This window comes from Cyprinodon variegatus, unplaced genomic scaffold (genome assembly GCF_000732505.1).
Source record: "Cyprinodon variegatus isolate N-32 unplaced genomic scaffold, C_variegatus-1.0 Scaffold276, whole genome shotgun sequence".
NCBI lineage: Eukaryota > Metazoa > Chordata > Actinopteri > Cyprinodontiformes > Cyprinodontidae > Cyprinodon > Cyprinodon variegatus.
In genome coordinates this window covers 721835-736481 of record NW_015150729.1, presented here as the reverse complement: position 1 = coordinate 736481, position 14647 = coordinate 721835, and the positions used below count along the sequence as shown (strand labels likewise).

The 14647-nt window shown below is 37.9% G+C and overlaps 1 protein-coding gene across 5 annotated transcripts in view; it reads left to right on the top strand.

Annotated features, from left to right (window-relative positions):
- Window positions 1–700: 700 nt before the first annotated feature.
- Window positions 701–14647, top strand: part of LOC107089989 (choline O-acetyltransferase-like) — a 20616-nt gene continuing 6669 nt past the window's right edge. Inside the window, exons 1-12 of one of the 5 annotated variants that reach the window (XM_015383083.1) lie at window positions 701–838; window positions 1683–1802; window positions 1935–2091; window positions 2198–2292; window positions 5636–5827; window positions 6289–6407; window positions 8460–8513; window positions 8636–8816; window positions 12807–12984; window positions 13072–13241; window positions 13319–13419; window positions 13510–13638. In XM_015383083.1, the coding sequence (XP_015238569.1) occupies window positions 2257–2292; window positions 5636–5827; window positions 6289–6407; window positions 8460–8513; window positions 8636–8816; window positions 12807–12984; window positions 13072–13241; window positions 13319–13419; window positions 13510–13638 (1160 nt within the window). In that variant the 5' untranslated portion in view covers window positions 701–838; window positions 1683–1802; window positions 1935–2091; window positions 2198–2256. Of the gene's footprint in view, window positions 839–1534; window positions 1803–1934; window positions 2092–2194; window positions 2293–5635; window positions 5828–6288; window positions 6408–8459; window positions 8514–8635; window positions 8817–12806; window positions 12985–13071; window positions 13242–13318; window positions 13420–13509; window positions 13639–14647 lie in introns of those variants that run through there. The other 4 variants (XM_015383087.1, XM_015383086.1, XM_015383085.1 and 1 more) reach the window with 4 other exon arrangements.

Sequence of the window (14647 nt, the reverse complement as noted above, 5' to 3'; positions counted from 1 at the left end):
AGACAGACAGACAGACAGACAGACAGACAGACAGACAGACAGACAGACAGACAGACCGATTTAAGTTGCATGAGTTACTAAATCTTACACTGAAATAAATACTTTTTTCTATTGATTTGGTTTTTTTTTTTACATTTAATAAAAACACAATAGATATTTAATAATTAGACATGTTTAAAATATGATTATATTAAGTGCAATCGGCCCCACTGTGACCCTGACGGAGTAAGCCTCTGCAGTCATCTGTTGCACAGAGGGACACTGGTGTTCAGTTAGGTAGTAAAGTATCCAAAACACTTTTATAAAACATAGAAGTAGCCCAGATACACTGTTTTGGGGAGTGGCATAAAAAGCAATAATTAAAATGCTAAAAACGCAGAGTAATTAGTGAAATACAATATAGAAATCTGCAACACACTGGTTAATTTTAGGCAAAAGTTAATCAGACTTGAGGAAAGTGCAAAACTTTATTAGGCTATTTAAGAAAATGCACCACAGTCCCTAACTTGTGGGACCATCAGAGTCAAAAACTAGACTCTTTCAATGCATCTAATTTATTACTGGATGTGAGTGGGGGAGGAGGAGTGGGTGAGCTGTCAGATAATATGTTCCGCGAATTGATTTCGATGGGAGGGGTTTGTTGCCTCAGGGGAGTAAGTGAACGCAAACACCTTCAGCATCTTTTCAAGCTGCGCTTTCATGTGGAGCCGCAGCTATTCGACGTTTGCCCCCCCTCCAACTCCAACTCCTAATATTAGAGTTTCAAGGCAAAGATGAGGGCGGCAATAATGTGAACTCCTGCACAGTCCTCGGACACCCCGAAAGCTGAAGAAACAAGGTATGAGTTACTGGTTCTTTCTTGCAACATGTGATTGGTTTCATTTGGATGTGCGGACAACTTTGACTTGTCTTAGTTTAGACCTATATGCAGGGGTGTCTTAAAAATATCTGAACAGTTAGAAAATATTTATACTAACTTGTATTTTTTCTATATATATATATATATATATATGCAAACTAATTCCAGTTTTGATCATTTCAGAAAAGTGATGTTCATGATGTTTTCTTTACGTTCTATCTTTCATTTCGGACATCATTAAAACTATAACTGGATATTTATTAGTCTCTTCAACTATATTTGTGAAGTGTCAATTGAGACAATGGTAATTATTTTTTAATATATGTTGTTATAACATTTTTAACCTATTTTACAGCCCAATTATTTATACGTATGTTTACAATTAAAAGAATAAAGATCTTAACAAGTTAAGAACTTTGAAAATATTCTGGCTGCTTTGAAATATTTGTTGACAATATTTTAAGATAAATATTCTTGTACATTCTATCAATCCTTTTTGAACTTTTCAATTAATACAACCATTATGAGATAATTTGTTTTTGAGGAACTTTCTATAAGACATTTTTGGTTAAATGTACTGTTCTAAACTTAATTTGACTTAAATTACAATTTATTTTCCGGAATTCTTCAGTTTTATTTATGTAACTATAGTTTAGTTGAATACATTAACGTGAAGAAAAGAAAAATTCCCATCAAACACCAGACGTGATTTAGACGTTGTTGTTTTTTTAGGCTTAATCTGGTCTGTCCGTCTTGATTTAGTCAAAACATTTCTGTTGAAAATTGTTTGGTCTGATTTTGTCCCACTTTTTTCCAATAATAGACATTGAAAAAACGTTGCAGAACCAGTTTACAGTCCTTTCAACGATCTGAAAATTATGGATTTTCATCTTTCACTTACTCATGTCGTCTTTACAATGTATTTTCAACCATTTTTTGCTTGGTGAGTTGTGCTTTTTTATTTATATGTGTATTAAAAGAATAAAAAAAAAAGTTTTTTAAGGAACGTATTTCTTTCGGTGTGTCCCTTTCACTAAAAAGCCTAAAACATAAATTTTTTTGTCTAACCTGCCAGTCTCTTTAGGAATGAATGATGGGCATTGAGTGTATGAGTTGCATGCCTCGTTGCGGTGGTGAGCGATGCGACGCGGCTGCAATTCAAGGACATTCAGCAAATTGCATTAAGCTGCAAACCGATGAAGAATGGAGGATCGTTGAGTAATTTCCAGACGGTGACCATGCATTTCTTAGTGGGACCTAATTTTATTTTTTTCCCGTTTTTTCTTTTTTACTTCCCACCCCTTTCCACTTTAAATGTCATTCCATATTTTAAAGCAGGGGCCGAACTCTCTCAAACACGGGGTTCTTGTTTGCCCTGAACGGAAGAAACCGCCATCATGTCAGCACTGCAGAAACAAGCAACGAGAGGCCAAGTATGAACATTTGATACCCCTTTCAGTTTAAAATGTTTTTTCTCCATGTTTTCATAAACTTTAGACATTAAACAGCATTCCAGGGATTCAAGCTGAGAAGTAATTCAGCACCGCGGATAGCGCATAAACCAGCAGGGACAAAAATCGACCACTAGGGGTGTACAGTACATTATTAAATTATTCACTTTTCAAATTTCATATTTGTATGTAAACAATGGCTTGAAATGTCCCATAATATCTCCATAAACGGGTTTGTTTTGTTAACTGCATTCTTATATCATTGCTTCCTTTAAATTATGGAATTTGGACCCTGATTTGGCTACAGTGCCTTATCAATATTTACCCATTGGCTTATGAACAGTATGCAAAGTATACAATATCAGAGAGAAAGAATAGATTTCCACTCATTAAACCCATGTGGTGTGGCACATTATTCTCAACTAAGCCTGGAGGCCATTAAGATGAAATATTAACTTAGAAACCAATGATAACAGATTGCTAAAAAAAAAAACAACAACAACATCTTTACATTAAAAAAAATAGATAAACCCTGCAGAAGTAGGTGTAGTGTTTGTTTTTCCCGAATCATAGGCATGAATTTCCTGTTATTTCTAGGTATTTAATTATGGACTTGATACATATTTGTTTCACAGTGGACTGGTAATAATTACATGGCTTCTGAAATCTGAATTATTTTTGGACATTGATTTATTGCATTTTCCATGCAATCAGAATTTTACAAAATACAATTTCAAATCACATAGACACGCAGTTTTGGTCACAATGAATTTGACAGGTATAAGGAACAAAATTTCTTACAGCATGCCTTTACGGGGTGGTAATACATTTAAAGTGGGTTTGCTGCCATGCAGAAGAGCTGATGTTTCAGGTAGTATACTTTTCCATGCATTTAAGTAGATGTAGGCACTTTCCCAATTAATAGTAGTCCAGATAATGGATTCTGGACAAGCATGCTTTCAAGGTCATTAAAAACAATGAAACATTTACATGCTTGTGGTTAGTGCTAAGAGCAATCAAAATAAATTTACAATTACGATTTTGGTTGAAATAAAATTATCTAATTTTTAAACTGTTTGTTTGACTCACATGCAGGAACACTTCCAAGGGATAGATAAAGTTTAACAGTTTATTGAACAGACAAAAACAAGTCCAGAGGAGGGGACCAGGGAACCAACCATATATCGGGGCTTTAAAGAAGAAGACACAGGAAAAGACGAGTAATTACAACAAAGTAATAGAAAACAGGTTTTGATCCAGAAAGGTTACTTTAGCTGAACGGAGATTGTTGCCTGGACTCCTGTGAGGCACTAGTAATTGAGGAGGATAAGAGCACGAACCAGGTTCAGTGGCAGATACAGAAAGCATGGTGGAGAATGGATGGTGTGCAACCAAATACCGTACTAGTGGGGAGTGTTAAGAAGATCAGAGCTGCCAGTCAGGATCAGATCTGGAACTTTCTGAGTTTTGTGGGTTTTGATTTCAAGCTTGCAATGGGTGACAGAGATTAAAGGTCAACTCAGCTGTAGTACAAGCGAGAAGATCTCCCTGGTGTCCACTATTGGTGGACCGCTCTTACGGGAAACTAGGCAGTTAGCAATAAAATGCTCAGGAGGTCAAAAGTGCATGCAAATCTTATCCTCTCTGGGTCCTTGTCATTCTTCCGGAGTTAACCAGGTACGACCAACCTGCTTAGGCTCGGGCTCCACAGCTACAGCTGACTGTGTAATGGGTTTCAACATCAGTGGGATTTTCCCTTCTGTGCTTCCTTTGTTCATTTAGTCTAATATCAATTCTTGTGGCTAAAGCAATTACCTTGTTTTTCCTCTTGAGTTCTTCTTGAGTGGCCAGTTCATCCTTGAGCTTCTCATTCATGGACTTAAAGAACACTGCTTTAATGGCCAGTGAATCCCAGCCAGAGGCGTCTGCATAAGTGCGAAACGCACTGGAGTTCTTTGGGTACAGAACGAGTTCCCTGTTAAATACACCAACGTTTATGGTACAAACTAGTCTGTTCAAAATCTTTTGAACGGGTTGGTTTGAACACTTCTAAAAATTCCTTAAAGTTGTTTCCAATTTATTTGGATTATCAAATCTGGCTTCAGCATATCTTAACGCTTTACCTGGGATTATCCTTAGAGTATATGAAATCTTCACAAGGATACACTTGTGGGGGGCAGTTAAATACCAGAAAGCATTCTAACTTCCGCTGCCGGTTTCTCCAGAAAATTGCTCTTGGTTGGGTGAGCTGATGTCTTGGGGGGCGATGATTTTGTGGGTCACAGGTGGTACCGAAGAAACCATCTGAAGGACAGGAAGGCTGGTTACGTTGCATGATTGTAAGCTCATATCTTGGTTCAGATGTTAATTTGTGGAATATTGCTGGTCATATAGCTTTCATTGTATCTTTTAACGAGACTTAATGGATTGTGAATGTTCAGCAATTCAGGGATCAGACTCAGCTAGAGTACCAGCCAGAAGTGCTCCCTGGTATCACATAATGAGCAAAACAGGAACACCACAACACACACTCCCAGAACCACAAAAAATACAGTTTAGATTTCTGGCAAAAGTCACGAAAAATTATGCACACACTACAGGCTCAAACATATACAAACACAAGCACAAGCAAGAAGATGTGTGATGGTAGATGTCTGCGCAAATATGTTTACTGTGACCACTACCGAACATAATTTTTTTCTGTATATTTGATCCTTCTTTCCTTTAAATAACCCCTGTAAAGCGAATTCACTCAAGCTATAATTGACCAAATTATATAGAACACCAGTGTCCACAGTCAAGCCATTTTTATATCAACCAAGACGAAGACAATACCAACAAAGACAGAATTATTTCCTCCAAAAGAAAACTACTTTAAATTTGTAGATGTCTGATCACATCAAAAAGCAGTGTCTCATCTGGATGACATACTGCTCCTTTTGAGTGTTTTTTTTTTTTTTTTTCCAATGAAGGAGATTTAAAGGACTCCTAACCAAATGCACTTACTCTATTTGAAACTGAATACACGACTTTCCTCCATCCATCCATCTTCTCACGCCTATTCCGTCAGGGTGGTGGTGGGGTCGGGGCTTACCTCTGGCAGTCTATAGGCAAGAAGTGAGGTACACACTGGACAGGTTGCCAGTCTGATGCAGCTTAAATAACTTTAAAAGATAAATTAGTTGAATTTAAAAAGGACATCCAATTCAAGGCCAAACAAGAATAGTTTGAATCAATCTATAAAAGTAAGGAATCCAGAAGATAATCATGCTTTTGGTTGTATTATGATTGATTGTTTTATGTCTCTAATATGTTTCTATATCAGGTTTTGCCAAAGATCCCTGTGCCCCCACTCAAACAAACCCTTGACACCTACCTGAAATGTGTCCAACATCTTGTGAAAGAAGAGCAGTTTAAGAAGACTAAGACCATCGTAGAAAAGTTTGGGGCTCAGGGAGGGGTCGGAGAGATTCTTCAGAATAAACTTTTGGAGCGGAGGGACAAGACATCCAACTGGGTAAAGATTAAAAGAACATTCTTTCAAGTACTAGGTTTAAAACTCACCAAATTAAGTTATTTTATTCTGCATCAGTAAAGCCTCTTGGATATATATCATATATATATATATATATATATATATATATATATATATATATATATATATATATATAATTATTTATATTTCTTCTTTCTATTTTTAAAAAATTTTTAATTTTCAAAAGTAAGTTCAGTCTCTAAAAAGGATTCATAGAACAATTGTTTAACTTTTGCCACCTCATTTCTCCCTTATGTGTCTGAGTAAGTGGTCCTGCTCAATGAAATCCATCACACTCCCACTCCTCTTTTTATCTGATGGATGATACACTGAAGTGTTTTTCTTTACTTCACTGCCCATTGCTGTTATAGCTGAAATCAATATTTTTATTTTTTTTTTTAAAGAGCAACATCTCTAACAAAGTGTCTCTCTTTTCCATACAGGTCTATGATTACTGGCTGGAGGACATGTACTTGAACAACAGGTTGGCCTTGCCTGTTAACTCCAGTCCTGCCATGGTGTTCCAGACACAAAATTTCAGAGACCACAAAGATGCTCTCAGGTACATGCTACTCTTTTTTTTTATTTTGCTTGTAGACAGGATGAAGCACCACAAAGCCAAATTAAACAGTATTAGAAGCAACTACAGCAGGGAAAATAGGGAAACAAAAAAAGATTCCCCAGAAACCTTTTTATGTTAAACAAAACAAGTGAAAAAAGATGAATATTACATACCTCCCAGTAAAATCTGTAGACATTTCTGCGGCTTTGAATTGGGATATAAAACTAATGTCTGGGTCTAATTGGTAAACTGGTCCATGGTACTTCAACTTGTCCAATCAGACTTACAAAATAAACAATCATTTAAGCTATTTAATTTGCATTTCTTTATTCACAACTCTCCCTTTGGACTTTTTCACATATTTTCATATTGCAACCAAACACAATTTTTTTCTCGGGACATTCTGTGATTTGCAAACAAGATAGTGCATCATCTTAAATTAGAAGTCACAACATAGATTGTTTTCACCCCCTTTACACAAGAACTGCTGAGTAATTTTACCTCAGTATTAATAAAATACAGCTGCAGTGTAAATTCTTCCATTGTTTGTTAAGCCTGGCATACACTGGACGATTTTTTTGCCCTTTTTGGGCCGATACTCCAGTCATGCAAGGATTTTTATTCGGGCCGAGTTTCAGGCTCCTCGTGCGTCCTGCATCATGTAGTATACAGGTGGTAACAAGGGGCGATTAGCCTCTCACAAATACTTCTCAATCAGAAATTGTTAGGTCGGGAGAAAATCAAACATGTTTAAAATTCATTCGGCTGGGCATCCTTTGGTGGGGCAGTAGTTAGCGCACATTACCCAAGAACCAAGGCCTCCTTGAGTCGATTTACCAGAACCTTGAGCACTGCATGTGCAAACAAGGGAGTTCTTCTTCGACTGGATAATCGTCCCAAAAGGGGCAAAAAAAATCATTGTACAGTGTATGCCCGGCTTGAGCAGGTAGATCCCATCAGAGCGTTGGCTTGCACAGTGTGAGAACATGCATCGTGAGCTGTGAACTTTTAAACGCTGCGGTTTCGTTGGACAGTTTGAGCTGTAGCTGCGTGCAACAATTGAAAATATCGCACAATGTATGCCCAGCTTAAGATAATTTCCCAACCGTAAATCAACTAAAGTGTGCTAAGTAAGATAATGATTTTTTTCAAAGCATGGTCAGGTGTTAAAATGATCCAAAGTTCAAATCTAAAACATATTGACTATCTGTGTCTTGACTTAAAATTTGATTTTCACATCTCCCTTTTCCCATCTGAATAAATGATGGTTTGTTTTTGTTGTTGACACCTAGTACTCTTTAGAAAAAGTATAAAAATTTACAAAGGAAAGTCAAAAGGAAATATATTGCAACACGCTTCACAGGAAAATTAAATTGTAGCATTTGTTATGCTTTAGAAATAAACATCAATCTTGTCAGTTTCTGGCTGCTGTGATGGTAAATTTCACATTTACTAGCAACAGTATTAAAAGATACATACATGTTGTGCTCTTCAGCTTTCTGTTTATTTCAGTGGGCTGATATGCTTTGATTAAGATCTGAATTAAAGTCATTAAATGAACCCTGCTTTACCAGGCATAAGAGATGCTTCCAGATCTATGACCCAACATTAGCGTTTGTCAGCTCCTTATCCACTATTTGAATATTTCCAGAACACCCACACACAAAAACAAAATCTGGATACCTTCTGACGTGGTCACTCATTAGATCGGGAGTGACAGGGCCAAGTTCTCCACTGAGACCGCCACTCAGGCCTCATTCAGAGGGTGTGGTGTGCTGCATCTGCCTTCTCTGTATTGATTTGGCTTTGAACCGTAATAACACAGAGACAAATGACATACAGCATGAAACCTGACAGGTTTCCCTGGTCACACACACAGAAAGATGCACACACTGTATCCGAGTAATTTACCATGATTTGATTACTGTTAGCCTTTTGAGAGATGGGACTATATTGAATTATACTCACAAACCAATCCTCTTTGTGGCTTCAATGTTTTACACTGAAAATTCAAAGCCTTTTAAAAATGTCATCTGTTTCTGCTCCCCTAAGATTTGCTGCTCGTCTCATCCTTGGAGTTTTAGAGTATAAGGCTCTCATTGATGCGTAAGTCCTGTCTGTAAATCATCACCTACCACACTGTCATTCTTTCAGATTTTTTCCTGAAAACATTTACCTTAACAAAGAGCCAGAGGTCTGACTAAAATATCTGTGATGATATGTTTAAGGAGAACGCTACCTTTGGATTTTGCTCGAGGCCAGTTAGCAGGGACTCCTCTGTGCATGGAGCAGTACTACCGCCTCTTCACATCCTACCGCTATCCAGGGCTGAAGACAGACACGCTGAAGGTTGACATTAATGCAGCCTCTTCAGCGCCAGAACACATGATCATTGCATGCAAAAACCAGGTCAGTTAAATGGCTGTTAATAAGGCTTTTTACACTAGTTTACATTCATAACTGATATAATGTCATATTTATTATAAAATAAACAATAAGTGCTTGTAAGACCACTTTGATATTACAGTTAGCTTACTTTTGAAATAGAAGTGTGGGTATACCACTAAAATATATTTTTTGTTATGTGAAGTTTGTATACCTGTTGAATTAAAGCAACAGGCCAGGTCAGTTTTTCTACTTTCTGGTCCTCAAGTAAAGCTATTTTGTGCGTTCAAGGTTCTCCTTGCTGTCACCCACCTGACTTATATTAATGATTGATTAACAGGCTTCTGCAGCAATTGATGGCTGCTGAGGAGGTCATGCAATCATTTGAATCAGGGGTGCTGCATGGAGATAATTAAATCGTGATTGAATAATATTGGGGACCAATATATATATATATATATGTATATATATATATATATATATATATATATATATATATATTATTTATGCAGCAAACACATACTGTAAGTATTCTTTATTGATGTTGTTATGAGTACTAAAAGAATCAAACATTATAGGCATTATATATAGGCTCTGAGGTGTGGTCGTAGAGCAGGGGTTAAGGGCTTCGGTCTATGTATGGAGGCCTTGGTCCTTGACCACGCTGTTCAAATCCCAGACCTCTTGACGTCTTCCCTTTCTCTCCCTCCATCCCATTTCCTGTTTTCCTTCTTTCAAAAATTATGAATTAAAAGTCAAAATAAAAGAACAGGAGGCTCCAATCAATTGTGGAATTTACAAGTGAGGTGAAGCACTGTGGCTTTCCTCTATGAACCAGTTTTCAAGCGTGTTGGTGCAGACCCATGGTGTTGGTGCTGGTAAAGAACAGGGTTTGCTATTATTGCAGCACACATTTTGGGTTATGATATAAATTGTGACAGAAATAATATTATCTTTGACACCCAAATGTTTTGGTGAGGAGCCTTATGATCAGGGTCTAAGTTGGATTATAGCAGCTGTTTAAATGTGTCAGTTTAAGTGGTCTGGGCATCCATAAAAGTGCTTCCAATGCAGTTTATTAAAAGTGTTCCATTAGTTAAGACCAAGCCTCCACTCCTGTAGGTACATTTTAAGAGTTTCCATTAATGAACAATTGCTGTCTTAACTTCTTCTTTAGAGAACCGGTTATTGTTGCTTCTTTGTATTTTCCAAACAAATATTTTAACGTACAGCAGGGGTCTGCAACCTTTACAACCCAAATACCTATTTTTGACTTCAGCCTGGCTAATAAAACTAGTTCAGAGGCGCCAACATTACAAGACCTTTAAAAAAAACATAACTTATGATGATACATTTTTACCATGGGAGGTTTGTCCTTTTTAAATAACATTCCAATTTTAGGTTTCAAGATGAAGGAAAACATTTGAGAAAACAGAATACATGCACATTCAATGGTTTGCTGAAATTTGTGGATAACCATGTTATGAAAACAATTAAACTTTTGCGCTACTTATAAAATATTGAAAATTATACTTCTGTAATTTTTAAACTCACTTTATTTAGAAAATTCAATGTGATTAGTCATTAGAGAAAATGCTATAACATGCATTTGTTAGTATATCTACATTTTAAAAAGAAGCTGGCTCTTTATATTTTTTTTATCTAAAGTGATTGAGAGCTATTTTCTAAAGACCCACTAGTGTCTCCAGAGCGACAGGTAGCAGGCCCCTGGTCTACAGTATGATGACTGCCAGTTCTTTTTTATTTTTATTGAAACACCTTTTTGATCAAACTTTTAACTCTCAAAAATTACTGTGGCTTGGAATTGATTATCATACATTTTGTCACAGAAAAATGCAACAGCAATACAGAATGTATTTATTGTATTGCTGAACATTTCTAATGCTGACCCAACTTATCATCTGCTCTTCAGCAGCACTTTGATTAGCTGTTCTTCCATTTCCTCAACATGCTAAATATAACTTTTTTATGACCTTTCAGCTTATCGATACTTTTACTATCTGCTGTGATATCACAGAAGCCAGTGCTGATAGCTACATGTTAAATGTCCAAGTTACAAACACATAAGCTTTCATGAAACTGTTTTGTTACGGGTAGTTGTTACAGGGTCCATTTGAATAGTTGTTAGACTGTGTAGTAGTGGCCTGGCTGACAAGGAAGTACCAATTAAAATATGTCTTAACCGATGTATTTCAATTCATGATGATTGTGATCGAACTTTTGAGCTAGAAAGCAAAGTTTCTCTGAGTCTTCATATGGATGGATGGATGGATGGATGGATGGATGGATGGATGGATGGATGGATGGATGGATGGATGGATGGATGGATGGATGGATGGATGGATGGATGGATGGATTAGTAAGTAATGTAATACAGTGTTAAATTAATTGGTATTCCTAGTATTTTGTCAGCTCATGTCATACGCATTCATTTTAGTTAAGGTATCTGAACTGAGAGATATTTGGATGAATGGCATTACTATCATGACTGGACCATAAATACATTATAGGCTTTGATATAGAACCTTGAGATGACTTGTGTTGGGAATTTGTCAGGCTCAGAACAAAAGGAACCAGTATTGAAAAAACAAAACGTTTATTTAAGATGGAACTGCAGAGAGCAGTGTCTAAAGCAAGAACCTCTGCAGAGGGCAAACACGGTTTAGTGACCATGTCTATCTGGCGGAGGTTGATAATAAACGTGTGAGTCACTAACCTGGTCTTAAAGTTCAGTCGAGCCCAGAGGATGAGGTTAGTTCTAGCTGACAACGTCAGTGGGCTGACAACATGTGAGTCCCAGGCGCTGGTCTCTTGGTGGTTGGAAGACAAGCAGGAGATCAGAACCGAGAGGACGAAGGAAGGCAAGATAATCCAGAGTGCCAAAGCCGGTGCAGAGGACATGCTCAGTAGTTACAGCCAGGAGATCAGAGGTCTGAAGATCTGCCGAAGGGAAATCCAGAACGAAATTGGGGAACTGTTCCAGGTACCATAAACAGGCAGGCAGAAATTCGGCAAGAGTCAGAGGACAGGTCAGGCAAACAAATCAGAGCGGGGACAGGCAGGCTCAGATGTCCACAGGCAGAACGGGTCAGGATCAGGCAGTCAAAACACTCATGTATGCAAAATAACTCTCATCAAAGGCTCAAATAATCTGGCACTGATGACTGGTATGAAGGCTTGTTAAATCGAGGCAGAAGCAGGTGCATCAGAGTGGTAATGAGAACTGGGCAGAGATAGGGAGGTGATGAATTGAGTAATCAGACCAATAATGAGCCCCCAGATCATGACATATTTAACTCAATATAAATAAAGGAACTCGAATTGGATCTCTGGCTGTATTTTTTTGGTGATTATCTTACTGCAATATGAGCTGCAACCAACAGTCTTTTTCAACCTCCAGATTTTCCTTCAGCATCTCGGTGTTGATCTCTTACCAGCTTCCCTTTTCTTGAAGAAAAAAACGCATCACCATTATAAAATGATTGCACCTTTTCTCAAGTTGCAATCAGGGTGATGTGCAGTATTGACATGGCTTTTGACTGGCTGGGAATGTTCCTTAAAGATTTCCTTTTAGAAAGAGGAAACCAAATAATTTAGGCCTTTAAGTAGGAAATCAGCACCATTACATCAATCTGCAACCACAGTAATTGACTTTAGATATTGTGTTCTTTTTCTGATATGCTTTTCGATTAAAAAGGAATCAGCAATTTTATAATTTCTTCTTCCTTTTCTCTTTGATGCATTTAGTAGACTAGTTACTCCTAGGAGGACTAAACAGTGTTTCTTGTTTTCTTTGTTGTGGATTATGGTTCACGCTGAGGTTTACTGTCAACCAATATCATTAGAAATAGCTCTTTAGCTTGTTCCAGATTGATAAGTTTAAATCCATTGACTTATAGATCCTCCAGAGATCATGCACTTTATGTAAAGTTGTTTCTTGAGTTTTTATTTGGGTACTGCACATAAATCATAAAATTTGTTTTTTCTCCTTAGTTTTTTGTGTTGGATGTAGTGGCAAACAACAAACAGCTCAATGAGACAGAGATCTTATCCCAGCTGGAGAAGATCATGAAAATGTCAGAAAATGCTGAAGAGAGGCATCCTCCTTTTGGGATCCTGACCTCAGACGGGAGGACCGAATGGGCACAAGCTAGAGAAGAACTAATAAAAGGTGACTGACCAATAAAACGTCATCACTTTGTTGATTTGTAAGAATCTCTCAGGCACACAAATACACCTCCTTCCTTCTAATATCCAGATCAAACTAACCGGGACTCTCTGGCTCTGATTGAGAGTTCTATATGTGTGGTGTGTCTGGATGAGCCCTGTGACCTTCCACCCAGCGACACCAACAGGGCTCTAATGATGCTACATGGTGGTGGCCGGGAGCGAAACGGTGCAAACCGATGGTATGACAAATCAATGCAGGTGAGAAAACACTACAGACACTAAACTCCAATTTTACTCTCTCAAACCAGGCAGCTTTTTCATCAGCCTTCTCTCAGTTTGTTATAGGCATGGATGGGGTCTGTGGGGTGGTGTGCGAGCATTCTCCATTTGAGGGAATAGTCATGGTGGAATGCTCAGAGTTTCTTATGAAACACATGTAAGTCAACACCCTGTAGCAACTGCCATCCTAATAATGACATCTGATACAGGCAGTGAATGAAACAATGGTATTTTTTGTTGTGAACAGAACAGGGAGTCCCTCCAGGATGGTTCAGCAGTCCAGCGCTAAAGCTCTCCCCCCTCCAAGAAGGCTGCTCTGGAAATGTAGCTCCAACATTCAAGCTTTCCTAAGAGCATCCGGAGAAAGACTCCAGAGGCAAGACAACACTTCGCCAACCCCTTTTCCACATGTTAAAAAATTCTCGGCCTTGCCAAAGTATATAAATAGATATATATACACACAGTGAGGAATATCATTATCTGAATGCCCTGCTATTTTGCAAGTTCTCCCACTTCGTCATGGATGGGTCTGAATTTGTCATCATAGGTGCATGTCCACTGTGAGAGAGATAATCAGAAAAAAATCTATACAAAAGTCACAATATGGTTTTTTTGTTATTTATTTGTTTGATACAGCTGAAATACGTATTTGAACACTTGTCTATCAGCTACTGTAGAATTCTGACCCTCAAAGACCTGTTAGTCTGCCTTCAAAATGTCCACCTTCTTTCCATTTATTATCCTAAATTAGATGCACCTGTTTGAGGTTGTTAGCTGCATAAAAACACCTATTCGCCCCATACAATCAGTAAGAATTCAACTACTAACATGGCCAAGAACATAGAGCTGTCCAAAGACACTAGAGACAAAATTGTACACCTCCACAAGACCGGAAAGGGCTCCAGGGAAATTGCCAAGCAGCTTGGTTAACAAAGGAAGAAGCTAAACGTGACTGTCAATCTTCCTTGGACTGGGTCTCAATGATCCTAAGAAAGGTGAGAAATAAGCCCAGAACTACATGGGAGGAGCTGGTCAATGACCTGAAAAGAGCGGGGACCACCATTTCCAAAGTTACTGTTGCTATATATATATATAATGTGTAACCACAGCAGATGCACATGCCTCATTGACATGACAATCCTGTATGAATTCACTACTGCCGATCATATTCCATTTGGGATGCAGATACATTTACAGTGGTTACCAATGACAGAAAAGTACTCTGAAAGCAACAAATTACACTTAGACTGGAGCTCACTGTCAAAGGAGGATCTGCTATCTTATTCGATGTGCACAGATAACTCACTCAGGAATATCTGCCTGGCCAGAGAAGCCATTTGTTCTGTGTATAATGAAATAGTTAATGTTTTGATTGCATCAACTAA